Genomic DNA, 27,708 nt, shown 5'->3' on the forward strand with positions numbered 1-27,708 from the left:
GGCGAGCGGAGGAGGCGGCACCGGCTTGGCCCTCCGCCCGCCTACGACGGGGAAGCACGCAGGGAGGACAAGGAACGCAGGCACCGGAGAAGGAAGTAAGTGGAAGCGATGACAGTAGTAGAAATGATAAGATGAGGCAAAGTGCCACCTGCTGGATACCTGGTACTCTCCTGAGCCACTTATTTCAGCTTCTTGACAGCCCCCTCATTGTCATGGCCCCGTTTCACAGATGGGGAAGCTAAGAGTTGGAGCTGACTTGCCCAAGGTAACACATCTAATAAGTGTCCTTGAACCCAGGTCATCTGGCGCCAGAAGCTGCAAACTATCAAGCCCTTGTACGTCTCAGGGAAACTCCACAAGAACTTTCCCCCAGAATTATACAGCTCTTCCATGTGCTTGCTGTGTGGCCTTCGGCAGGGACTTCATGTCTCTTGGCCTCAGTTTTCACAATCTGTAAAATGGAGATAGTGGGGTCTAATTTGGTCATTGCTCGAATTAAATGATGTAATATATGCAAAGGGCCTGAAGGAGCAGCTGACACATAGTAAGTGCTTGGGAAATTTAGACCCTTTTTAGCTGTTATTGAGTCAATCATTTTTCACCTGATGCTATTCCTGGGGGCTTTGAAAAGCCACTCCGGGCCCTCAGAATTGAATGAAGAGCAGGGTTCAAGGCTTTTGGCCGCATCTTCCAGGCCAGCACCTCACCCAGTCAGAAATGACACCCTGTTCTTTATAACAATATTTTGTAACACTCCTTAGAAAATCCTATGGTGATTGTACATTTAGGAGCCCAAACAACTTACATGTGTCCTTTCATTAATTAACGTCCTCTTAGTCTTCTTTTTTTTTTTTTAATTTTTATTGGAGTATAGTTGATCTATTCTTCTTTTATTATATATCACCTGCCACTAGGGCATCCTTTTGATTTTTTTTTCTTTTTTTAAAAAAACCCTCTTGGGGGCTTCCCTGGTGGCGCAGTGGTTGAGAGTCCGCCTGCCGATGCAGGGGACACGGGTTCGTGCCCCGGTCCGGGAAGATCCCACATGCCGCGGAGCGGCTGGGCCCGTGAGCCATGGCCGCTGAGCCTGCGCGCCTGGAGCCTGTGCTCCGCAACGGGAGAGGCCACAACAGTGAGAGGCCCGCGTACCGTTAAAAAAAAAAAAAAAAAAAAAAAAAAACCCTCTTGTAAGTTTTTTGTGTTTTCTTTTATCGGCATTAGGTATTCTTTTTTTTTCTTCCACTTTTACTGAGGTATAATTGACGGGCAGCACGGTATAAGTGTAAGATGTACAACATAATGATTACATTTACATACATCAGCACCATATTAATTTTTAATGATGTGTTTAAATGCTTCTGTTACATGCCATATGCGCTAAGCTAGCACTTCTCAAAATTGAATGGGTGCAGGAATCCCCAGGGATCTTGTGAAACTACAGATTCTAATTCAGTAGGTCTCAGGTGCAGCCTGAGGTTCTGCATTTCTAAGGAGCCAGTGATGGTCCAGGGACCACACTTTGAGTAATGAGACCCTAGAAGACAGAGTGAAGCAATTCTGATGCAGACAACTATACACAAAATCACAGTGAATGAGACAGGTACAGATGCCAGCTGACTCAGGATGCAGGCTACTCGAATAACACGAGGGAGTTACCATAAGTGGTGAGATGTTCCAAAATGGTGAAGTTCCGTATGAAATAGAGTCTACTCTTCCTTTAATTTGTCCAGTACTTGCATTCTGGGAAGATGTGATGTATATTTAAAACATGCAAAAAATACTTTATGCTGATACATGAAGCAGAGTTAGGTTGAAACAAAAGACTCAGATCATTACAAGCAGACTTTTCACCTGTGTGAGGGACGTTAGAGTCATGAAGGAGAAAGGATAATTCTTCCTCGGTGGGACTGCCCTGCACATGGTAAGATACTTATATACCTGCCTCCCATTTCCTAAATGCCCACAATGCCCCCAATTATTATGGCATTAGGTCTCCACATAGCTCCACAACAGCCCCCTGAAAACCATTGTTTCTGAGAAGGAAATAGTGTTCTAGGCCAAGAACAGCATGTGTAAAGGCCCTAAGGTAGAACAGAAGGAGGCCAGTTTGCCATTTGGAGGGTGAGGAGAGAGGGGCAGACAAAGAAATTGAAGGGAGTGTAATAGGTCAGCAGAGCCTTGAGTCCTCCTAGGGAAATGGGAGGCCACTGAAGGGATTTTACGTGGAATAAAGTATTTAGCACAGGACTCCATAATTAAGAACCAGTGGATCACTGGTGCTATTTTTTTTTTTTTTTTTTTTGGGCCATGCCACGTGGCATGCTGGATCTTAGTTCCCCGACCAGGGATCCAACCCCTCTCAGTGGAAGTGAGGAATCCTAACCACTGGACCACCAGGCAAGTCTCCTGGTGCTATTATTTTAATACTACTAACATTACTGTTGTTATCATCCTTGTATTATATCTACTCCTATCATTGAAGGAGAAAGGATGACAGGGACAGAAAGGCAGCACAGCCTGGTAGTGAAGGGCAAGGATTCTGGAGCCAGAGGTCACACTGCTGCCCCATCACTTCCCAGCTGTGTGACTTGCAGCCTGTCACTTCCTCTCTCTGGGCCTCCGTTTCCCCATCTGTAAAGTGGGAATAAGAATGCTACCTACCTCCTAGGGTAGGTATAAGGTTCAAATGAGTTAATACATGCAAAATGCTTTAAATGGTGCCTGGCTTATAATAAGTATGCAGTATTAGCTATTATTAGTATGAATATTATTATTATTCAGTACTCAGTAAATGTTAGCTATTTTTCACAGCAGCAGTAGTAAGAAGCATTTGATAAGTTTTAATTATTATTATTATTATTTTCACTATTACTATTAAGACACTTTCATCATAGACTAAAAAATAAAACTTTAGATCCATAGCCTTTGGATTATCCACTCAAACTCCTTCTTTTTACAGATGGGGAAACTGAGACCCAGAGAGGGAAAGGGATTTCCCCAAGGGCAGCCAGCCAGCTGATAGCAGTAGTGTGATAAGAACCCAGCTTTCTTGAATTCCACAGGCGGCCCCTGCTCCCCCTCCTCTCCAGAGGAACAAAGGACCTCCCCCACTTCCACCCCCAAATCTGCACCAGGAGGGTACTGCTCACTCCTTTATTAATAGATGTGTCAGGGCTTCCCTGGTGGCGCAGTGGTTGAGAGTCCGCCTGCCGATGCAGGGGACGCGGGTTCGTGCCCCGGTCCGGGAAGATCCCACATGCCGCGGAGCTGCTGGGCCCGTGAGCCATGGCCACTGAGCCTGCGCGTCCGGAGCCTGTTGCTCCGCAACGGGAGAGGCCACAACAGTGAGAGGCCCACGTACCGCAAAAAAAAAAAATAGATGTGTCAAACGCCCTGGCCAGGAGAGGCATTATTCATTTGGCTGAATAAAAGGTTCTCATTGGAAATAAAACTTCATGAAGATTCGGGCACTTTTAGAGAAAAAAATCCAAGACAAACATGTGCCACGTGGCAGAAGATTAAATTTTATTCAAGAACATAACATACTAAAAAGACATTTCCGTTCTGTATTCTGACAAAGCCAGTGGCCCTTAACAGGCCTGCTTCGCACATTTCTCCTCTTGTCCTTCCTTAGGCCTCTCCCGAGACACGCTCTGTGTTTGGATTCTCCGGAGCATTGAGAATAAATATAATTGTTTTCTTTCTATTTCCCCTGTCTTCCCCCACCATTTCTGCCTTAACCTCTTCTACTTCAGTTCCCAGGTTTACATGTCCCCCACCCCCGAAGCTTTCACTGGCTCACCCCAGGAAAAAGGGGGTGGGGCACACTCTGTTTTGTATCATTAAACAGTCGCTAACCCCTGATCTCCCACACCAGGTGGCTGAGCCCGGTGTCACCCCAGGGGCACCAAAGTGAGGATGGAGCTTTCTCTGACTCCCAGTAAAAAATCTATGGATTGCGGGGCATCCACCACTCCCTGAGAGCTGGGCAGTGCCTCCTGCTAGGTTGGACTGAGGAGACCTGCAGGACCTGCACGACCCTAGAATTAATATCTCGGCTATTTGCACACTAATTCCACGTGTTCCCATCACCAAGACAACCTACTCCCCAAAAGGATCAATAAGAGAGATACTGGACTTCTGAGCCTCACAGTTTATCCAGCAAGGGGTGGAGAGGAGAGGCTTCATCCTTTAATACCCTGATTCTTACAGCACCCCCAATTTGCCTTAGCCAGTCTCAGCACCCCCATTCCATGCACACCAACTCATCCATTGCCCCATTTTCTTCACTGAGTGGTGCTGTAGCTTAAGATCTCTAGGGCCAGAGTCCAACTCAGCCCTTTCCCAGCTGGATAACAACGGACAAGTGCCTTTGCCTCTCTGGGCATCACCTTCCTCATCTGTAAAATGGGCCTGATCCTAATAGCACCTCACATGGTGATTGTTGTGGGGACTAAATGAGTTAATATGTGCAGGTCCTAAGGATAGTGGGGACACAAGCACAAATCCTCTGAATTTAGGGACCTGAGCATGCCCCAGGCAAGATGTCCATTGCCCTTGGCAGAGGGATGCTGAAGTGATTAGCTGGCAAAGGGATGCAGTGCAGGACAGGCATTATGCAATCAGCTGCCTATTCCGGGCAGATGATGGCAGATCCCCAAGAGGGAAGGGGGAAGGGGCCTGACTTCAAAGTTTTCTGCCGCTTTTGAGTTCTCCTTGGAGACACTTGGAAATAAAACTTCCTGGAGATTGACACTAGGCCTCTGCAGGCTGAGCTTGTTAAAACTCCACTGCAAACAGAGCCAGCAGAAGAAACAAAAGCAAGACAAAGCAGAGACCCTCAGATCCCCTTTCCATCCGAACAATGGGCTCTTGGTCCATGTGTGAGGCTGTCCCTCTAACAAAACGTACACCGTGATCTCAACTGCTGTGTTATTTAGTACAGTCTCTCTAGATGGTGACCAAAAGATTCAGATTCTCTTTGAAATGATGACTTCACTGAGCCTGCTTTTTGGAAGAGCTCTACTTAAAAGAATATACAAAATGATGAGAAAATATTCCCAGCCAGCTTTTCATCTGACGTACATGTGCAAAATACATTCACCGCATCTCAACATCCCCAAAAGTCTTACCCCATCATCAGCTCAAAAATTCCAAATCTCATCATCTAAATCCAGTACTGGTAAGACTCTAGGTATGATCCATTTGGGGGCAAAATTTTCTTCCATCTGTGGACCTGAAAACTAGAAAACAAATTATCTGCTTCCAAAACACAAAGGTGGGACAAGCACAAAAATAGACATTCCTATTCCAAAAGGGGGAAATTGGAAGGAATAAAATGTCTCTGGTCCCCAGCAAGTTCTAAATCCAACAGAGCAAATTCCATTAGGTTTCCAGGCCTGCGAGCAATGCTCTAGCTCTCAGCTCATTCACACATTTATTCTTCACAGGAACTCAGTGAGGTTATCATCCCCATGTTATGGGTGAGAAACAGGCTGAGTAAATCACCAGTGGTCACATAGCAAATAAGTTCCAGGATCTTCACTTTAGTCTCTATGTTATAGAGAAGGTTCTACTACTATTATCCCCAATTTAAAGATGAGGAAACTGGGACTTCCCTGGTGGCGCAGTGGATAAGACTCCACATTCCCAATGCAGGGGGCCTGGATTCAATCCCTGGTCAGGGAGCTAGATGCCCATATGCATGCTGCAACTAAGAGTTCACATGCCACAACTAAGGAGCCTGTGAGCTGCAACTAAGGAGCCTGCCTGCTGCAACTAAAACCTGGTGCAACCAAATAAATAAGTAAATATTTTTTTTAATTGAACAAACTCTACTAAGATTTTAAAAATAAATAAATAAAGATGAGGAAACTGAGGCTCAGGGAGGTTAATCGAGCTACAGAGGATCCCACAGCTAGTAAGTGGCATTGGTGAGACTCAAACCCAGGTCAGTCTGCCAGTCTAGGACCTGCTCACATGACTGAGAAGTGAGGCATTTGCCTGGACCTGCCCTTCTCCCTCTGCAGCCTCAGGGACACAAGCCTGAAAATAAATTACCTCATCTCTCTTCTGCTTGCTAAAAACACCATGGACTTTTGCAAGTTAAAATGCAAAAATAAAACAAGAAAGAGGGTACTGGTGGCTTAGCCAGTGGAAGGGCCTCCAGGGGAGGCCAGCTTTTTCTTTTTTTTTTTAATTATTATTATTTTTTAGTTGAAGTATAGGTGATTTACAGAGCCCAGCTTATTTTAAATTTTTAAGTGTTAGGTAGATTTAGGGTTACAGATTGGGCCTCAGGAAGCAAGCCTATGCTGTCCAGGGGCTTTTGTTCCTGCAATTGTACCTAATCTCCTGGGTGTTCGATGAATGGATACAATCTGAGGGCTGTCTTTTGCTCACTTCTGGTCTCTTGAGTGAGTGTGTGATGGCAACAGCCTGACAAAGCCATTTTCTTTTTTTAATTTTTATTTATTTGGTTGCAGCAGAGAGGCTCCTTAGTTGTGGCACATGGGCTCCTTAGTTGCGGCAGGCGGGCTCCTTAATTGTGGCTCACGGGTTCCTTATTTATGGCATGCAAACTCTTAGTGGCGGCATGCATGTGGGATCTAGTTCCCTGACCAGGAATTGAACCCAGGCCCCCTGCATTGGGAGTGTAGAGTCTTATCCACTGCGCCACCAGGGAAGTCCCACTAAACCATTTTCTAGTATGCCTAACTCACCCTCTCCGGGCCTCAGTTTCCTCATCTGTGTAATGGGAGCAGTAACAATTCAGGCCTCCTAAGATTGTCCCAGAAGTTAATGAGTCAAAATAGAAGAGAGGCTGGCTCACACTGTTGGAGGTTACAGTGAGTGCCAAGGATTCCCTGCACCCAGCAGCTGTGGGCTGAGCCTCCTGGGAGATCTCAAACTGCTTAGTAAGAGAGCGGCAGTGTCAGGTGGGGGTTAGTATGGGTGCTGGAGCCATGTGGTCTGGGTCCAAGCTGCCTCTGCCAGCAACTGACTGTGTGGCCTTGGGCAAGGCCCTTCATGTTTCTGGGCCTTGGTTTCCTCATCTATAAAAAGGGAATAACAATACTACCCACTCCCTGTGGTTATTCTAAGGATTAGATGAGCTGACGTGTCAAGGCTGGCACACAGCAAGTACTCAATATGTGTGAGCTCTTATGAGGAGGTGTGGAGCGCATGGGATACAGAATTGGGGGGTGCCTTTAAGAAGAACTAGAGGGGTAAGTCTTGGGCTGCAGAGCCCTCTGGAGAGAGGAGTCGTTGAGATTATAAACCACAGATGTCCTGGTGTTTCCGGGAAACAGACTTTGCCAGGGCCAGTGCCCAGAGATGGGGAAAGAATGGAGCCTCTTAGCTGAAGATCGAGGGTCCAGAAGGGGTGTCTGAAGGCAAACAGAACAAACTGGGCGTCAGGTCCACACAGATCTATGCACAGGCAGGCAGAGCTGGGACCAGCCAAAGACATAGAGTGAGCAGGGCCTGTAGCCACCCTCACCAGAGCCAGGGCTCCTGGGGGTCTCTGACAAGCTGGCCGTGAGTGTGCAGATGGGAGAAGGCAGGGGTTGATGGCAAGTCTAGGCCTGTGGGACTTCTCCTGGGCCTCAGTGTCCTTATCTGCAAAATGGGGACACTCATTTATCATTTGACAAGAAGTGACCAGGTTGGCTTCCCTGGTGGCGCAGTGGTTGAGAGTCCTCCTGCCGATGCAAGGGACGCGGGTTCATACCCCGGTCTGGGAGGATCCCACGTGCCGCGGAGCGGCTGGGCCCGTGGGCCTTGGCCACTGGGCCTGTGCATCCAGAGCGTGTGGTCTGTAAAGGGAGAGGCCTCAGCAGTGAGAGGCCCGCGGACGTCAAAAAAAAAAAAAAAAAAAAAGGAGTGACCAGGCATTTGCCATGTCCCAGGCCCTGTTCTGGGCACTGAAATCACAGCTGTGAACAAGACAGACAAAAATAAACCCCTTGGGCTTCCCTGGTGGCGCAGTGCTTGAGAGTCCGCCTGCCGATGCAGGAGACGCGGGTTCGTGCCCCGTTTCGGGAAGATCCCACATGCCGCGGAGCGGCTGGGCCCGTGAGCCATGGCCACTGAGCCTGCGCGTCCGGAGCCTGTGCTCCGCAAATGGGAGAGGCCACAACAGTGAGAGGCCCGCATAACGCAAGGAAAAAAAATTAAAAAATTAAAAAAAAAAAAAAAAAAAAAGGAGTGACCAGGCATTTGCCATGTCCCAGGCCCTGTTCTGGGCACTGAAATCACAGCTGTGAACAAGACAGACAAAAATAAACCCCTTGGGCTTCCCTGGTGGCGCAGTGCTTGAGAGTCCGCCTGCCGATGCAGGAGACGCGGGTTCGTGCCCCGTTTCGGGAAGATCCCACATGCCGCGGAGCGGCTGGGCCCGTGAGCCATGGCCACTGAGCCTGCGCGTCCGGAGCCTGTGCTCCGCAAATGGGAGAGGCCACAACAGTGAGAGGCCCGCATAACGCAAGGAAAAAAAATTAAAAAATTAAAAAAAAAAAAAAAAAAAAAGGAGTGACCAGGCATTTGCCATGTCCCAGGCCCTGTTCTGGGCACTGAAATCACAGCTGTGAACAAGACAGACAAAAATAAACCCCTTGGGCTTCCCTGGTGGCGCAGTGCTTGAGAGTCCGCCTGCCGATGCAGGAGACGCGGGTTCGTGCCCCGTTTCGGGAAGATCCCACATGCCGCGGAGCGGCTGGGCCCGTGAGCCATGGCCACTGAGCCTGCGCGTCCGGAGCCTGTGCTCCGCAAATGGGAGAGGCCACAACAGTGAGAGGCCCGCATAACGCAAGGAAAAAAAATTAAAAAATTAAAAAAAAAAAAAAAAAAAAAGGAGTGACCAGGCATTTGCCATGTCCCAGGCCCTGTTCTGGGCACTGAAATCACAGCTGTGAACAAGACAGACAAAAATAAACCCCTTGGGCTTCCCTGGTGGCGCAGTGCTTGAGAGTCCGCCTGCCGATGCAGGAGACGCGGGTTCGTGCCCCGTTTCGGGAAGATCCCACATGCCGCGGAGCGGCTGGGCCCGTGAGCCATGGCCACTGAGCCTGCGCGTCCGGAGCCTGTGCTCCGCAAATGGGAGAGGCCACAACAGTGAGAGGCCCGCATAACGCAAGGAAAAAAAATTAAAAAATTAAAAAAAAAAAAAAAAAAAAAGGAGTGACCAGGCATTTGCCATGTCCCAGGCCCTGTTCTGGGCACTGAAATCACAGCTGTGAACAAGACAGACAAAAATAAACCCCTTGGGCTTCCCTGGTGGCGCAGTGCTTGAGAGTCCGCCTGCCGATGCAGGAGACGCGGGTTCGTGCCCCGTTTCGGGAAGATCCCACATGCCGCGGAGCGGCTGGGCCCGTGAGCCATGGCCACTGAGCCTGCGCGTCCGGAGCCTGTGCTCCGCAAATGGGAGAGGCCACAACAGTGAGAGGCCCGCATAACGCAAGGAAAAAAAATTAAAAAAATAAAAATAAAAAAAAAAATAAACCCCTTGCCTTGTGGAGCTGATGTCTCAGTGGGCACTGAGGTCGGAAAAGCTAAGCAAAAAGGACCTTTAACTTTTTCCTATCCTTCTCCAAATGCACTGAGCACTCAGACTCTTTTCTCCTCATGTCCATCTGCATGGTGTTAATTATTTGAGTCACTGAGGCACCAAACCCCTACCCACCTCATCTTTCCCACTCTCCACCTTCAGCCATACCAGCCTCCTGAAACTCAACAAGCTTATCCCCACCTCATGGCCTTTGCACTGGCTGTTCCCCCTGCCTGGAATGCTTTGCCCACCACACTTGTATCCCTGTGAGAAATTACCTTGTTCATTTACTGGCTGTGTAGCCTTGGCAAGAGACTTAACCTCTCTGAACTTCAGTTTTCTCATCTGTAAAACAGTGCTAGTAATTATCCCTCTTAGGGCTAAGGGCGAAAAGGGTTATTACAAAGCAAGTGTGTCACTGAAATGTCTGCTGTTATTATTTCTATTGTTATTTGTTATTATGTTAATGTACGTATATGACCTGCTTTCCCTAACTGGAATATTGGGAAGGGGCATACTTACTACAAGCATTTAAAGCCATGAGGCAGGGTCCAGTGGTTAGGACTCCACGCTTTCACTGCCGAGGGCCGGGGTTCACTCCCTGGTCGAGGAACTAAGATCCCACAAGCCACATGGCGTGGCCAAAAAACAAAACAAAAAGATAAATCCTTGAGGCAATTCCACCCCTAAAGAGGTGGTGTCCCTGTGTCTGCTTTAGCCACTCCTGGAAACATTGTGTGTCCCCGTCCTGCCTCAGAGCTAATGGGAGACACATAGGCAGGGTCAGGGAGGTTCGGGTTGGAGACATGCGGGCGCAGGAGAAGCACCACACTGAAACCTGGGAGGGTGGGGGCTTCCATTCCCACGGGGTCTTGATCCCTAACAAGAACAGACCAGGCACCGGAGAGTTTCAGGACACGGCCCCTCGACCGCCAACTTGTACCTCGAATGGTGGAATCTTAGGCAGGATCTGGAGACATTCCCTCTATGTTCTAACTCACTTATGGGTTCTTTTTCGTTGGCCTGCCTGCCACAGAGAGAACCAGGGCTCCGGGGTCCCCGTGTCGGGCCCCAACCTGTCAACCACCCGGCCGATCCAGCAAGACCTGGGCCGCCAAGACCCACCCCTGGCCGAGGATATTGACAACATGAAGAATAACAAGCTGGCCACCGCGGAGTCAACCGGTCCCCGCGACAGCCTCGGCCATGCCGGCCCGCCCCAGAGCCCGGCCAAGATGGTGAACAGCACCGACCCCGGCCCCACGCCCGCCCCACCTGCTGTGGCCACCAACCCCCAGAATGCTTCCAGCCGCCGGACACCCAACAACCCAGGGAACCCGTCCAACCCCGGCCCCCCCAAGACCCCCGAGAACAGCCTTATCGTCACCAACCCCAGCAGCACCCAGACCACCTCAGCTAAGACTGCCAGGAAACCCGACCACACCACGGTGGACATCCCCCCAGCCTGCCCGCGCCCCCTCAATCACACCGTCGTCCAAGGTATGAGCTCCAATCTCACACATGAGCCGGCCTCCTGGGCTCAATCCCCAGAGGCTCAGTTGGGTGACTCTGGACAGTGACTCCACCTCTCTGGCCTCAATTGCTTCATCTGGAAGATGGGTAGAGACATAGTTCCTGCCCCCACAGGGCTGCTGGGAGAATTAAATGAGATAATGTGCATACGATGGCTGGCAAGTACATAATAGGTTAGCAACATTTCCTACATCCCAGATTCCCACAGGGGAGCCAGGGAGCCACCATATTTGAGGAGTCAACGGATTCCTCTGATGGAAATCTGGGGGAGTCAGATGATTCTTTAGGCCAGCGCTGTCCAAAAGAAATGTGACACAGGCCACCTATGTAATTTTAAACTTTCTAGGGGAATTCCCTGGTGGTCCAGCGGTTAGGACTACATGCTTCCACTGCAGGGGGCACGGATTCGACCACTGGTTGGGGAACTAAGATCCTGCAAGCCGAGTGGTGCAGCCAAAATTATTTATTTATTAAACTTTCTAGTAGCCCTGTTAAAAGAAAGAAAGAAGGGACGAAAGGAGAAAAGGAGGGCGGGAAGAGGGAGGAAGGAAGGAAGGAAGGAGTGATTTTAAAAATAAAGAGAAATAGGTGAATTGAACTTTAATAGTTAAATCGTATTTAACCCAAAACACTATTGATTTGTATCCAAAATGTTAACATGGCAATGTGTCATCAATACCTTCTAAATTATTAATGAGCTACCTTACATTCTTCTTTTCGTACTCAGTCTTGGAAAGCTGGTGTGTTTTTACACTGCATGCTGCAGTTTGGACTAGCCACGTTTCAGATGCTGGACAGTGCAGGTCTAGGACCTTGAGGGATTGGCTGTTTTTGCCCCCCCGCAAACTCCCCCTTGTAAGATTATGATCTGAGAAGCACCAGGAATTCGGAAATTACCCTGAGCTTATTATTTTGAAGATGATAATGGTAGCCCAGTTCTATGCAAAAGCTGTCCATGAGTTTGCTCTATAAATGCTTGCCACAGTCCTACAAGGCAGATCTTGTCATTGTGCCCATTTCACAGATGAAAAAACTGAGGCTCAGCAAGGCTCAGCCTGTCCATGGACCCATAGAGTGGCTAGGCTGCAGGATCAATGCTCAGGAGGATGGTGCCTCACCCCACTCAGGAGAGGGGTGTTAATGGGGGGAACCCTGCAGTTTGACTATGGGAGGGGCTCAGTATTCCCATCTGTAAAGTGGGGCTCTTGGTACTCACCCCGCCTGTCTCCAGGTGACAATATAAAGGTCATCATAGGCTGGGGTAAGTCTATGTTAGTTTCCCATGAGGGTCCCAGCAGACTCAAGGCTGTAGAGTGGTTGAGAGCAAGCACTCTGGGGCCAGGCTACCCGGCTTCAAATCCCAGTTTTGCCACATCCCAGCCATGTGACCTTAGGCAAGCCACTTCACCTCTCTGTGCCTCAGTTTCCTCATCTGTAAAGTGGGGATCATAAAGTACCAACCTCATAGGGTCAGGTGAGGATTAAATGGCATAATAGGGTGCCTGGCACATAGTAGGCATTTTGTTTCAGCTGCTTATTGCCTGCTTTGGAGAGTAGGCAGGAGACCAGAGGTTTGTGGGAAATCATGGAGGGAGCCCTGTGTTGGTTCTTGTCCCAACAGTGAACAAAAACGCCAACCCAGACCCACTGCCAAAAAAGGAGGAAGAGAAGAAAGAGGAGGAGGAAGACGACCCCGGGGAAGACGGTCCCAAGCCCATGCCCCCCTACAGCTCCATGTTTATCCTCTCTACGACCAACCCGTGAGTATGGCCCATGGCCAGGGCAGGGGGCCCAGGGCTCCCACTGGGGCAGTGGAAGTCAGGACAGCGGGCAGACCCAGACAAAGGGTAGTTGGGGAGAGTTGCCTCTAAGACCATTAGTCCATAGGAGACCTTTGAGCAAATTTAAAAATGATGTCCCTTTCTTAAGTCATGTAAGATAGAAACATCATGAAGTACTGATTTTGTTGGAAAAGACCCCCTCCTGCCTCCAACCAAAAACCACTGTCATATAAATATCCACATCTACGCTGTCTGTGATGTGAGAGGTGTCCCTTAGAAATGGCTGCCTTGTGCAGTGCCCAAGCTGTACAATTGTACATGGCAGCCCTGGTCCCTGAGCTCTGCTCTACAAGGATTTGGATTTTGGGTAGATGATCTCTGAGTTCATGGCCCTCTGTCTTGGGCATCCTTGAGGAGGCTGGATTATTTAGGGGAGAAATTTATCTCATGTATGTCTTGGTGGCTCAGAGGTTGTTTTAGAATTGCATTTTTCCAAAGGGTATTTTTTGAAACCCTGGTCCCTCAAAATGCTTCTTGGCAAAGGAGAATCATGTCAAATAAGCTGCAGGGGAAACTGCTTTCTCTAACCTGCCTCTTGGAGCTCACCCTGTGCATTTACTTTTTTATGTAGTGGACATTATCTATTTTAATAAAGAAATTCTTATGTGGCACTTAGCACCAGGCAGTATTCTGAATACTTTACAAATAAAAAAAATTTCTCATAATAACCCTATAGGGGTTGGTACTTTGCTTATGCCTATTGGACAGATGAAGAAACTGAGGTCCAGAGAGATGAGGTCACCTGCCCGAAGTCAAACAGCAAGCAAGTGGGAGAGCCCAGACAGACTGACTCCAGCATCCTTGTTCTTAGCCACTCAGCCCTGTAGCCATTCATACAATCTCATGACATATTTATCATTATTAGCTCCACTTGAGGTTAATTATTTCATTATTATCTCATTGGCATATTAAAGACCCTGATAAGGCCTGCAATTCATAATTTAAGTAACTAGCTTTTTGGAGCCCCTACCATGTACCAGGCATATATGAACTCTTTTGATCCTCACATTCTTGTGAGTTAGGCACTGTTGTTATGGTCATTTCACTGACGAGGGCACTGAGGTACAATAACTTGCCTAAGGTCACTCAACTAATTGAAAAAAAAAAAAAGGAAATCTACTTAACCCAGAATTTCCCAATTTTGTTTGACCATGTGACATTTTATGCATAAAAAGCTTTTCATCTCCTACAGAATCAAGGACAATATTTCTTCAACTCAGCCTGTGAGTTAAGATGTTCCAAGACGGTGGTTTGGAAGTGATGGGAACTTATAAACAGAGATGTGGATATCTTCCCTCGCTGAGGGCTCCCCTGCCCCAAGAAGGTCCCCAGATGAAGGAGCTTGTTACTCTGTTGGGTGTGGGACCTTGGGAGTTAGAGATCTCAGATAGTGGTAGGTGACATAAGGAGATTACAGAGGAAGGGGCTCAATAGCCTGTGGTCTGAGTGGACCTCTGCACGCCTACCTGTCCCCAACAGCCTTCGCCGCCTGTGCCATTACATCCTGAACCTGCGCTACTTTGAGATGTGCATCCTCATGGTCATTGCCATGAGCAGCATCGCCCTGGCGGCTGAGGACCCCGTGCAGCCCAACGCACCGCGAAACAATGTGAGTCCCACCTAGCAGGTTCCTTCCAGCCCAGCTACTCTGTCAAGGGCCACTTTCTCTTGCATCATAAAAGCTGATAGCTAGGGTGCAATAAACGTTGGGGGCACCCCTGGGCACAGCCCTTGTGGCCACTGGTTGGGAGGGGAAGCTCTGATTCTCTTCTTGAGGAAGGATGTTCCTTGCGACTGTGGTTCTGTGTGCCTGGTGGGGAAGAGGTGGCCGAGAGGGAATCCCAGGTGGGGGGAGTGAGTCTGGCAGGATGTGGAGGTGTACAAGCTCTGCATGGAATGTGGGGGGTACTGAGACAGAGGGTGCTCCAGAGGCATCTCCTCTGCAGTCAGGTCTCACCACATGGACTTTTCTGTTTTGATGCAAAGCTTTGAAAGAAAGGATTATTTTGACTCAGAGGCACCTCCTAAACTTTGAGCTTTTGGGAGACCTAAAAAGCTCTCCATTTGGGGGCCCAAGGTCTGCTAACAGTCCCTGTCAGTTGAGCACTTGCTGTGTCCCAGGCACAACCCCAGGTGCTTGGGGTATCCCCATTGGACAGATGAGGAAACTGAGACTCAGGGAGGTTTAGTGACCTGTCCAGGGTCACACAGCAGAATTCCAATTCTGCCCCCACTAGATCTCCCACTGCTTCCCTCAACTGTCACCATTTATCAAACACCTTCTGTGCTCATGTTCCCCCTTAAGTCCTGCCATGCAGGAATGAATGTGTGCCGTGGTTGAGAGGGGAAACCAAGGCACCAGCAGGCCAGGGCATAACAGAGGCTGGACTGGTGTCAGCGCCTTCGTCCCCAGCTCCTTCGTCTACGCCCACCAGCCCCCACACGAGCCATCTTCCTCTGGGAGTCAGGCCCTGCTGCCCTCGCTAAGTAGGTTAGGAGCCTTGGCGAGGCTGGCAAGTCCCATAGATCAAGCCCGTCCTCAGCTTACTTTGCACTTTCCCTTCCTTCACAGGCCTGGCCGGCCCCCTGGGGACCCGATGGGGGAGATGGAAGGAAATAATTAGAACAAGCCTTCTGAAGGAAACTGGTACCAGGGCAGGGCTGAGGCTGCACTCTGTTATCTCCTGCTGCCTGGTTTCAACTAGGGACCCAGGGAGCCAGGCTTGAGGAAGGGGCGTCCCAAGAGGGATCAGTAAACCCCCTGCTGTCTCTAGGAGACTGGAGCAGGCTTTGTCTCTGGCAGGGAGGGGATGGGCATGGGGGGTCCAGGGGGACCGCTGCAGCTCCTGGGACTGTAGAGAACCCTGGTAGGGCTCAGACCAGCCCCCATGGAGCGTTTGCAGAGCTCTGATTCCCCTGCCCCATCCCCATTGCTCCATCTCACAGTTGAAACATCTCTCCTCAAAGCCCTCCCTCTTCTGGGCTTCCCTGGCTGTCCAGTGGTTAAGACTCCACACTTCCACTGCAGGAGGCACGGGTTTGATCCCTGGTTGGGGAACTGAGATACCACCTGCCGCGCGGCCGAAAAAATAATAGTAATTTTCTTTTTAAAAGCCCTCTCTCTTCAAGAGCATGGTAAGGTAGCTGATACCCCAGGCCCCCTCCCGAGTTCTTTTCATTAGCTGATCTAGAACAGGCCTCAGAAAAGTGCACAGAACACGTATGATCCATTCATTTATCAAGTGCACTCCCCTATGTAAGCACCACCCAAGCCAAGAAGCAGAATAAAACTGAGTGTGACCACAGGCACTTCTTTGATCGCCCCCATCCCTTCCCTCCGGAGCTCGGTTCACAAGTGGGAACAAGGTCTTCAGACATGTTTAGGTGTTGTGAGTTGGGACAGGTGGAGGGTTGCTACTGGCATCGAGAGGGTGGGGACCAGGGACACTGTTCATCACCCTGCAGCGCACAGGGCAGCCTCACCACAGAGAATGGCCTGACCCCTGTTGTCAACAGTGCTTGGAAAACCCTACCTTAGAGGTATCAAAATCCCCACTTCTGGAAGGAGCGTTTCTTAGCTGCTCTGATTTCCCCACCTGTACGTGCATCCTTAAACACTAGAATTTTTTTGCCTGTTTCTAACACTGAACAGTTGGGATAAATTCTATGCATCTCTCTGTCACCCAAAATCATGTCCACCATGACATGAGCAGGTATTGATGCTGGCAGTGACAGTCAGTCTTTTCCGTTGCTGTTGAATATTCCACTCCATGCCATAATTTGTTTACGCATCTTCCATTCGACACACATTTGGATTGTCTGCAGTTTAGAATGCTGTCGCGGCATCCCCTACCCCCAACATGGGGCCCCTGGGCTTGACTTTCTCCAGGGTCTATAACCTGAAATGGAGCTTCTGGATGATGCATAGAATTTACATGTGGTTGGCCCCAAAGATGCAGCCAGAATGTTTACTCGCACCAGCAACGTACAAGGCTCCCACTGCTCCACAGTCTTGTCCACACTTGGTGCTGTCAGCTGTCTCATTTAGCCACCCTGGTGGGTGTGGAATCTCATTGGGACTTTGATTTGCATTTCCCTGTGATAAATGAGACTGAGAATCTTTTTGGATTCCAGTGAGCCACAGAAAATTGCCTTTTGTAGAGGTCAAAAACATCTACATGTTAGATACGGTTGAACCTAATTTATTGGTCTTTTGATTTCCTCTTGCTCCACTTATTAAGCTCTCCAGAATTTGATTCAGCTGACCGCCTGGCCTGCCTTTCTCCCCACCTCCTTTCCTTCCTTCTTTCCTCCTTTCCTTCCATTCATTGCTTTATTTAGTAATTATTTAGTGAGCAACTACTGTGTGCCACGTGCTGAGCTAAACACCAAGGATTGACACTGTATGAGACAGTCCCTGACATCTCAGAGCTCACAGAGCACTGGGCCTTTATCCATGCTGTGCCCTCTGCCCGGTGCACCTGAAATGCTCTCCCACCACCATCCCCTCAGCCTTCCCAGAACCTTCCAGCCCCTTGCACCTGCTGCCATCCCAGGAAGTTAGCCATCCTGGCCGCTCTGGTCTCCAATGGCCCTTCAAGCACCACACATAATGAGAATGTGAGTGGTGACCACACAGATCACAGATCCCAGCTCCTGCAGGACCCAGTGCAACCACAGCTATTCATGCATTCATTCAGCAAACATTTCTTGAGTATGCCTGGCCCTGTACTATAAGCTGGAGATGCCACAGGGACAGACAAATATCCCTGCCCTTGTGAGGTTGACTTTCAGGTTGGGGAGGTGGACAGTGAGATTATTAATAACTATAACAGATAGTGTGTCAGGATGTGATAAGTGCTAGGGATGAGGGATATGGGGGAAGGGTAGACTTGGTGGAATTTTAAACAGGCAGCCAGGGAAGGCCTCACTGAGGAAGTGGTATTTGAGCCAAGTCATAAAGGAGGAGAGAGAGGGAATCAGTTGGAACATGGGGAAGAGCATTCCAGGCAGAGAGAACAGCCTGTGCAAATGCCCTGAGGTGAGAACATCCAGGGTGGCAGAATCAGAGTGAGCAAGGGGGAGAGTAGGACAAGATGAGGGCAAGGAGGTGGCCAGGCAGATTGTGCATGGCCTTGGAGGCCACGAGGAGGACTTTGGCTTTTACCCGAGTAAAAGTGAGGTGTGAGCCACAGAGGGTTCTTGAGCAGAGAAGAGGGTGGTGGGTGACTTGACTTGAGTGCTCACAGGCTCCCTCTGGTGGCCATCCTTAGTAATTACCAGCCCTTACTTCTCCAAGGCAAATCTGATGAAGTCAGCCCCCTGCGCTTACCATGTTCTGGGCACTGTGCCAGCACACTCAACATCCTCATGCCAGGGTCACACCATGGATGTGCTACTGCATGGCCAAGGAAAGGGGCCAGAGTGCAAGATGTTGCCCGTCCAGACAGAAACCGCTAATGCCTGGTCTTGTGTAAAGTGGTGGGGTGAGGGAGAATCAACCCACCCTGCTCAGTGTGTGGCCCCGGAGTGGGGAAGGGAGATGGGCACCACAGTGAGGTTTGTCCCCAGTGTCTGTCCTGGACGGCTAATCATGTTCAGGAAACCCTGTGTGGGAACAGTTGCTCACCCAGGAGACCCAGCAGGTCAGAGGCACTGGGGGATCAGACCTGTCACCCACAGAGATGCAGTCCTCCCTGAACTTCCCTGAGGCCACCTCTAGTCCATATAGTGCTTCGGGCAAATAAAAAAGGCACCCATAACCAAAAAAAAAAAGGCACCCTTTCTGTTGGGAAGCAGGTAGATAGGACTTTGCTGCCATCTGCTGGACAGTTTCAGTCACAACATACAAATCTGCCCTGAGACAGTGGGAGGAGGCCCTTGGGTAGTGCACGACCTGCCCAACTGTACATGGATGCAGCATTTCCTCATGTGGATGGGGATTCTGCTCCCTGGGGACTTTGTTGGAGGCCACACACCCCAGTGGACCAAGGATAAGTGCACGGGGGCTCTGCTGGAGCAAGCCAGTGATCGGCTGCCCCCTTGCTTTTATCCCCTGCAGGTGCTGCGATATTTTGACTACGTTTTTACAGGCGTCTTTACCTTTGAGATGGTGATCAAGGTGAGTGCCAGGGCGCCACAGGATTCTGCACCCTCAAGAATTCCACCCTGGTGCAGGAGGCTCACCCCAGAGATTAGAAATGCTTGGTGTGTTTGAGGAACATCAAGGAAGCTGGTGCATCCGGAAGGAGTGAGAGAGGAGTGTGGGGAAACCAGGTCAGAGAGATGAGCAAGGAGGGACGAATCATGCAGGAACTTGGGGGCCACAGGGAGGACTTAGGCTTTTATCCCAAGTGAGGTGGGAGCCATGGAAGGTTCTGGGCAGAGGGACATGATGGGACTCAGGTGTTCACAGCCACCCTCTAGCCTCTCTGGGAGGACAGGCTTGAGGGGGGAGCAGGGTGGGTGGGGCCCAAGAGAACTGGGAGCAGGCAATTGCACTGGTCCAGGCAGGAGATGATGGGGACCAGCCCGGGGTGGTGGCAGAGAAGGTGGTGAAAAGTGGGCAGATTCTTGGAAGGTTTGGAAGGCAGAACCAGCAAGGTTTGCTAATGTATCTGATGTGGGGTGAGGAACCCAGGGGGATCCCAAGGTTTTGACCTAAGAACCAGCAAGTCAGAACTACCTTTCACAAGGTGGGAAGGTGCCTTGGGCAGGGGCTCTCACTCCTCCCGCAGGTCCTCTGGCCACTGTCAGCCCTTCAAGGTGAGGTGGTCCCACTGACTACCATGCCCCCTCCTGTTGCCCCTCCTCCTGAGGCTAAAGGGTGGATCCTGGTCCCCAGGGTGGGGACGAGGGATCAGAGCGCTGTCTCTTCTCTCCCATAGATGATCGACCTGGGGCTCGTCCTGCACCAGGGCGCCTACTTCCGTGACCTCTGGAACATTCTCGACTTCATAGTGGTCAGTGGGGCCCTGGTGGCCTTTGCCTTCACGTAAGTGTCCTCTCGAGGACTCCTCCTGCCTCTTCGTCCCTCCGTCCCCAGCCCATTGAATCAGGGGACGTGTTCTTGGGGTGTAGAGAAGGGGAGAGCGGGCTCCAGGGTGGTGGGAGGCATCCGCATGCCACCGGGAAGAGCTTCGATTGGCTTTTGCATGACGGCCACCACGGAGGAAGGAGAAGGCTTCCCACCTTCTACCTCCTCGCACAGCCGTGCCACCAAGCCCTTGCTGTGCTGCTTTGCGTAGACTAGCCCCACCGGGACGCCACCAAGCCCTTGCTGTGCTGCTTTGCGTAGACTGGCCCCACCGGGACGCCACCAAGCCCTTGCTGTGCTGCTTTGCGTAGACTAGCCCCACCGGGACGCCACCAAGCCCTTGCTGTGCTGCTTTGCGTAGACTAGCCCCACCGGGACATCTCATCTTCCTTCTGCTCTACAAGCTCTGCCCAAGCCACTGTCTCTTTGGGGAGCCCCTCAAAAGACAATCAGGAAACGAATGTGCATGAGAATTTGGATCCCCACCCTGTGCCCGAAGGCCCTGGAGTTATAGACCTGATGACTCCCCTTGTGTGTCTTGAACTTCTCCTGGCAGTCCTAGGACACTCTGAAAGGTCATGCCTCATCCTGCAGCTCCAAGATGGTGCCCAAATTCTGGGCAGCCATTTTAAGATGGCACCTGAGGGCTCAGCAGTCATTCCAAGACGGCACCCAAAGGCTTAGTAGCCGTTCCAAGATGCGATTCCAAGATGGCATCCGAGGGCTGAGTAGCCATTAGCTCCTAGGGCCCTGGTAGCAAACTTAGCAGTACATTCCTCAACTTGTAGACGCTTGGGGCAGGATGGAAAAACCTAATCAGCCCCTAATCCAGAAACAAATCTTCTTAGGGACCCTGTCTGTGCCCATCACAGTGGATCATTCCCAGAAAGAAAAGTCTCAAAGGGATTCGGACCCACCTCACCTACATAATGAGAAACCAGGGGCTTCCCCTTTGCCTCAGCCTCAGCAGACCTGGAAGAGTCCTTGAATGGCCCACCTGACCAAACAATAAGGACTTGGTTTTTCAGGAGGCCAGTGTGGTGGCCCGTTTCCAATTTAAGGGCTAAACTGGGCCATTCTCAGATCCTCCCCTGGGAACACAATGAGATCAAGTTGTGTCAGAAGAGCAAGAAATCTCCAGTGTTTCTGGATGCCTCTGAGCTGGTGGAGATGTACCATGAAGGTCAGGAAGCTGAATGTATTTCTGACTCTGGCCAGACTTCCCACCCCCTTTCTCTTTGTCTCCTACTTTCTCCTCTTTCTGTGTCTGCTCTTTTCCACCCCCTCTCCTTTTTTCTCTTTCTTCCTCTGTCCCTCTTCCACTCTTCCTCCTCACTCTCCCACTTTTTTAAGTAATTGAGTATTTGATCATTAGAACAATGGAAGAGATCATCTCAAAAATTCAAGAAGTTTGGCTACATTTTCATTAAGATGTCCTGTAGGTTTAATACTAATAATAATCAAAGTGCACAGCAAATTAGAGGAGAAAGATTACCACAAATAAGACAAGGTATCCATAGCCTTCAGATATAAAAAGCAATTACAAATCAATAAGAAACACTGAACCTCAATAGGTAAGTGAGCACAGGATTTAACACAGAAATTTCACAGAATGCTGACTAATAAAAAATGAAGAAAAAAAAACCTACCTCATTGGAATTAGGAGATGTATAAAATACAAACAAGATATAATTTGTTTCTTATCAGGTTAGCACAAATTTCTTTCCCCAAAAAAGATTCTAAAAGGTAATACACTGTGTATATGAGAATGTAATGAAATATGTTCCTCCCTCTGTCCATCAGTTATTTGAGCAACTTTTACAAGGTGTCAGTCAGGCACCATGCTAGGTCCTGAGAAAGTTTCGATTCTGAAAAGCCAAAACATTTGACTGCCCTCATCCTGGAGTGAATCCGTCTCAAATCCCCTTCCCTCCCTTGCTCCTGTCTCTGTCTTTCTCCTTCTTTATCTTTCCCCTTTTCTCTCTCCTTCCCTCTCTCTGATTCCCTCTCTGTCTCTCTCTCTCTCTCTCTCTCTCCACCCCCCCTTCCCCTCCCTCCTCCCGTCTCCCCGCCCCCTTCCCCTCTCCTGTCCCTCTCACCTCTCCCTCTCCTCCAGACTCTTTCTCTCTCTCTCCCTCCCATCCTGTCCTTCGCCTTGACCTTCTGCCTAACCTGGGCCCCATGGCCTGGAGAAGGCAGACACTCTGCCATTTGCTCTGGCATCAAAAACCCAGTCCCCACCATGTTCTGACCTGGGGTGGTCTTCATGTCCAGGGAAGGCAAGTGCAGGCAAGCACCCCTCCCACACTTCCTCCAGCCCTGTAGGATGACGTCTTCCCAGCAGCCCCCAGGTCCCCCAGAGCTCAGAAAGAGATCACATCCATCTCTCCACACACAACACCCCCCTTTGCCAGCTGTGCCCTGGGTGGTGGGTTTTGCCCTCCGTGGCCACCACTGGGTGTAGTACAATAGAGGTCGTGTCTGCTGCCCAACAGTTCATCCTTGACACTTTCTTTCCAGACCTCTGTGAGAGCCAACAAGCTCCAGTGCTGAAGAGGGGGCCCCCACTATTGCCCTGTCCCATCTCCATCTCTCATTTGGCCTCCCAATTTGGGAAAAGTGTGGCCTTCAAAAGACCTGGGAACAAGCCTTTCAAACTGTAGAGCTTTTGCCATGATGGGCCACAGTCCCTCTGGAGCTACAATTAGACTCAACTTTAAGCAAACCTAATCTGTGAAAACAAAATGGTTTTTCCACCCAAAATCAAGCAAAATGGTTCTTTGCGTCTGCAAAAGAATCTGCCACAGGGAGCTGATTTTGTTTTTTAATTTTTGAGTTTTTGTTTTAAATATAAAGTTATACAAGGGCATTCAAAATGAGCCTACAGGCTCAGAGAAATTTAGCAGCATATTTGTAGAGTCAACCTTTGAAACTGGTTTTATGAAGTTGCTACAGGCATGAAGCCAGCCAGTTAATGCCATTGAAAATCCCTGTTTCCAATTGTTTTTTAAATTCCTATGTGAGGAAAGGGTCTAGACAGGGATTTAAGGTCATCCCTATGAGTCCCAGTGAGCTCGTGGATCTTGCAGGGACTGGGGGGTGTGAGATTTTGCCAGTGGGGTCCTGACAAGTGTTAGGGACTCTCTTGTGCTTTTAGAAGAGCTGACAACCCGGGGAGCACCTTTATGTGATGGTCACAGGGATGGAAGAGGTAGACCCTGAGACCCCACCCCTGGCACACCCTCCCCACCTCACTGCCAAGAATCTATCTGTCACTGCCACTCCTCCTCCAGGGCAGGGCCACAGGCCAGGCACAGCTGGCAAGCACCTTGATCAATCTGCTCCTGCATGCCTTAGGCCAATCTGCCAGAAAGCCAGAGAAGGGGACCCCACCCAGGCTGCTACTTTTTTCCCCAGAAAAGTTTCAGAATCCTCCCTCTGCCTTCAGGTTTCTGGCCTATCTTACCTGAGAAGGTCTCTCACCCTACAAGGACTTTGCTTGTTACCAGATGGATGTCACATTGCAGGAGTAGGTGTTGCTCTGAGAGTCTCCACTTGAGTGTCCAATCCCAGAGTCCTTTGCTTCTTTTCTTTCTGTTTTTTATCTGTCCTATGTGCCTGTCTCCTCATAGACAAGGCTGAGAACCCCAACAAGTGTTAAATGAACCTGATGGTTTTAGAAAAAGGTTCCAGCAAGGCTGTCCGGTTTCTGTCTAGATGTGCAAGTCCCTGAACCTCTCTGTGCCTCAGTTTCCCCGTAACTCTGACAAACTTGACTGGGTAATAATGATAGTAACAGCCTCCATTTACTTAGTCTTTACAACCCCACGCAGGAAGTTCTCTTATTATTCCTTTTTTGTACATGAGGAAACTGACGACCAGGGAGATTGTGGAGGGAAGTCAGCTGTCAGATTGAGGGCTGCTGCCCATCTCCCAGCACTGAACATGGAGACTTTCACAAGTCAGCAGAATGAGACTTGACAGCCCAGTCAGCCTGACTTCCTCAAGGCCCCAGCAGGGCCTAGAAGTCCAGGGGAAGACGGCATGAGACTATTCCCTTCTTTGTCGAAAGGAATCTTGCTGTTCTGGCCTGTTGGGGTGGAGGCAAGGATTCTGCAGTGCTGTGACTGTGGCCCCCTCTCAGATATGGGAAAATGATCCCCGTGGTCCTCCAAGGGATGTGTCGAAGCTCTCCCGACGGTTTCCACCCCTCCTGCACCTCCCCCAAATATCTGTGTGCGTGTGTCATGCTCCATCTACTGACTGTGTGCTGTGTCCATGCGACCACTGTTAACACACCATTTCATGAGTCACCACACTTGACATCACGCTCTGTGCTCATGCAACGGGGCAGCCAACTGACATTTCTCAGCAGCTGGCCTGCCCTCACTGCCAAGAGTCCATCTGGGGCTGCCACTCCTCCCTCAAAGCAGGCCAGCACAGCTGGCAAAGCACCTTGATCAAACCACTCCTGCGTGCTCAGGAACCCAACTGCCAGGAAGCCAAAGGAGGAGCCCCTGGGCTGCCTTTGTTTTTTATCCCCATCCTCAAAACAGCCCCTACCCCTGAAGGCATTCTTTTGTGTGTGTGTAATGAAATGGAAAGAAGATTAGCGTGCAAGACACACAAACCTGGGTTTGAATCTCAGTCTGCCACTTCCTGGCTGTGTGACCTTGGACAAGTCACTTTCCCTCTCTAAGCCTCAGCTTCCTCATCTGGAAAATGGGTATAATGGTACCACCTTGCCACAGACAGATGCAGTGACATTCAGAAGACTCACATATTACACCTAGCATCATCCATCAGGCTGGGCAGAAATCACTGTCACCGAAAAATTCCTCAATAATCCAAAACGGAGAATCTGTACAATTCTATCTATGCAATAATTCCTAGATGTTAAGCTTTGAAAGCCACTGAGGTAAAGCGAAAGGTAGCAGGGGGAAGAAAAATCCAGTGGGAATATTTGTAAGCTTTTAACCCATTATGTTTTTAGAAATGTCACTAACTTCAAAAGGGGGTGGCAGGTGGGATATTCTGTAGAGTACCTGCTTGGCAGTAGGGCTTCCACTGTTCTAACGGCAATCAAGTTTCTTGCACCTTGATCTCCAGTCATGGTTGGAGGGTCATAATGAGACTGACCCTTGATTCCAAAGATGAGTGGTACAAGGGGCCACTGCCAGATGCAGAGAGCTTCCCCCAGGCCCACATTTTCCCAGAAGGCTCTTGAGAGTTGCCCCTTAATTTCATCCCAAATTGGAACTCTTACCTTCCCCCCTTCTCCTTCATAACTTAGGGGGTAAAGCCAAAGCCATAGTTACTGTGTATCAAGCATCCGCACCCCAAAGATCTGTTTTACAGATGAGAACAATAATTAAGGGCAGTGCTGGGAGTCAAACCCAGGTCCCCCTAACTCCAAAGCTCACCCCCTTCAAGACATTCTAAAGGACTTCCCTGGCAGTCCAGTGGTTAAGACTCCATGCTTCTGATGCAGGGGCCGTGGGTTTGATCCCTGGTCGGGGAACTAAGATCCCGCATACTGCGAGGCGTGGCCAAAAAAAAGACATTCTAAAAATTTCCAGTCCCAGAACCTCTGGAGAAAAGGAGTTTTTCTCCAGCTCTTGGCAGGGACCTTCAGTGGCGAATTTGCCTTTGGTAGTTGATAACTTTCGGGCTGTCCTGCTACTTGGAAATTCGGCTTTCTTGGTGCTGTTGGGCAGTGCCGGGGGCCAGCCAAGGCAGGGGACGGAACAAGCGTCTTCCAGATGGAAGGATGGACACCATCCAGAGCCACGAGCCTAAGGCGGCCCCTCCTGGTGCCCAGGCAGAGCAGGGGAGTGCTCAGGTGTGTGTGCATGTATGTGTGTGTTCTGTGTTCTTTCTTCTGAGGCCGCTTACAATCTGTCTCTCCCTCCGACGCCACGTCACCAGGAGCAGTACACGGTAAAGTGCCTCTCTCTCTCTCTCTCTCTCTCTCTCTCTCTCTCGTTCTGTCTCGTTCTCTGTGCCCTGATGCAGCCACACTGGTTCTGGGCCTGTTTCTGTAGCCTTGTGTCATTGCCACCGTCCTGTCGCCTGCAGTGACGAGAGTCCCCTCAGCCTTCTCCCCAAGGGGCAGGAGCCTGGAGGGGTCTTGGCCACTGCCTCTCATCAGGACCCACCATTTAGCCCAGTTCTTGGAAGAGAACATAAAGGGCGTGGAAAGGGGTCTCCCCATGGTCTTATTTCAATAGGGCAGACGAGCCGGATGGGTGGTTATCAGGGGAGTGAATGTCCAGCTTCCCAGATGGGAGAAGCGTGGACAGTCCAAACAACCAGGGCCTGGGCTTTAAGAGGAGTAAGTAACCCCCCCACCCCAACAGGAGCATCTACACTCTCAGCAAAGTGATTTGAAAATCTGGTTGTTTTCTGTGAGAACACCTTGGTCAAGCCATTCCTGCGTGCTCAGGGGCCAAACTGCCAGGAACACTCTCCTCGGTGTCTCAACAAACAGGATTGTTCTCAGCCTCTCCCAAGGGAAAAGTGCCTCCTAGGAGGGAGGCCCCCAGAATGCCCATGGAGTCATTTTTAGATGAGTAGATGTGCCCCAGGAGGTGTGTTCCCAAATGTTAGCAGTTTGGCCCGTCAAGATTTTAGCCAGTCCCACATACAACCTAGATGTCCACTTGCTTGACGTATTTTCCACCAACACATAGTCTAAACGTCATTTTACTTTTGTGAGAACACTTTATGCCGCATCCCCTTACAACCAGTATTGTTAACCTCAGATAGAACAGGCAACTGCAAAAGTGAATCCAACAAGAATGAAAGAGCTGCGTAGCAAGTCTTCACATTCAAGCTGGGTTCTTTGTTAAAAGGGAAATTAGTGTTAGGGAGGCATTAAAGACCTATGAACACATAGCAGAAACTTCCTATCTGACCAAAACAGGAGGCCTGAAAGATAACTTGAAGAAAACATAGCTGTTTCCCTGTGTGATCCCGTTACTTAATTGTATTTGTGATCTGCCTGAAAATATCTCAGTGACTCTCCTGATGTGTGTCTCATACTTTGGGGGCACAGCCTTGAGATAATGATTGATAACTTTGGTTTAGAAAAGAAAAACCCTTGTTCAGACTGCTGAATCCTGGAACACGGTTGTGCCTGGCAGGTTAAAGTCCAGTTCTCTTTTTTCTCTGAAAGATGAGAAAAGGAAACCCTAAAAAAAGCAGATGTCACGAAGAATATTTTTGCACCTGGATACCTGGGCACACCACGGTGGGTGTCTCTGGGGCAGCTCTACTCATGACCCAAGAGAACTGTAGGGAGATGTTTGCTAACTGGCCCCCAAAGACCTCTGATCTGGATCCATTCACATGTGTCCTGAAACTACACACCAGGCACATGCTGGGGGCAGAGACAAGAACCAAGATTAAAGGGGAAATGAACACATAGGAGAATAAATCCCAGTTTCACCTTTGAAGAGTTTTCTGTCTAAAGCCAGAAGCCAATGACAGGAACAAAGGTGATTCTGAAACAACATTGGGGTCTGGCAGAGCCCAGAGGCAGTCAGTGGAGGCTGTCAGATGAAGGGACATTTACCTTGGGCTTTGAGGGCTGCATAGTTCTGTGAATGAAAAAGTGGAGGAAGGGCATTTCTAGCAGAGGGAACAGAAGCAAAAGAGTGTGGCTGGGGCTTGGGTTGTGTAGTAATCAATGGGAATGCAAACAGAAAGGTAAGTTGGACTAGATTCCTAAGAGCCTTGAATGCCGA

At 49.8% G+C, this 27,708-nt stretch overlaps 1 protein-coding gene across 1 annotated transcript in view; it reads left to right on the forward strand.

The window, feature by feature from the left end:
* Positions 1 to 27,708, forward strand: part of CACNA1A (calcium voltage-gated channel subunit alpha1 A) — a 242,007-nt gene that overhangs the window by 163,464 nt on the left and 50,835 nt on the right. The window contains exons 20-25 of the mRNA XM_007469118.1: positions 1 to 95; positions 10,587 to 11,050; positions 12,705 to 12,843; positions 14,404 to 14,533; positions 18,986 to 19,045; positions 19,812 to 19,918. The exon at positions 1 to 95 is cut by the window's left edge and continues 31 nt beyond it. Of these exons, the coding sequence (XP_007469180.1) occupies positions 1 to 95; positions 10,587 to 11,050; positions 12,705 to 12,843; positions 14,404 to 14,533; positions 18,986 to 19,045; positions 19,812 to 19,918 (995 nt within the window). The remainder of the gene's footprint in view (positions 96 to 10,586; positions 11,051 to 12,704; positions 12,844 to 14,403; positions 14,534 to 18,985; positions 19,046 to 19,811; positions 19,919 to 27,708) is intronic.

The sequence above is a fragment of the Lipotes vexillifer genome, unplaced genomic scaffold (assembly GCF_000442215.2).
Source record: "Lipotes vexillifer unplaced genomic scaffold, Lipotes_vexillifer_v1.1 scaffold1699, whole genome shotgun sequence".
In the NCBI taxonomy this organism is placed as follows: Eukaryota; Metazoa; Chordata; class Mammalia; order Artiodactyla; family Lipotidae; genus Lipotes; species Lipotes vexillifer.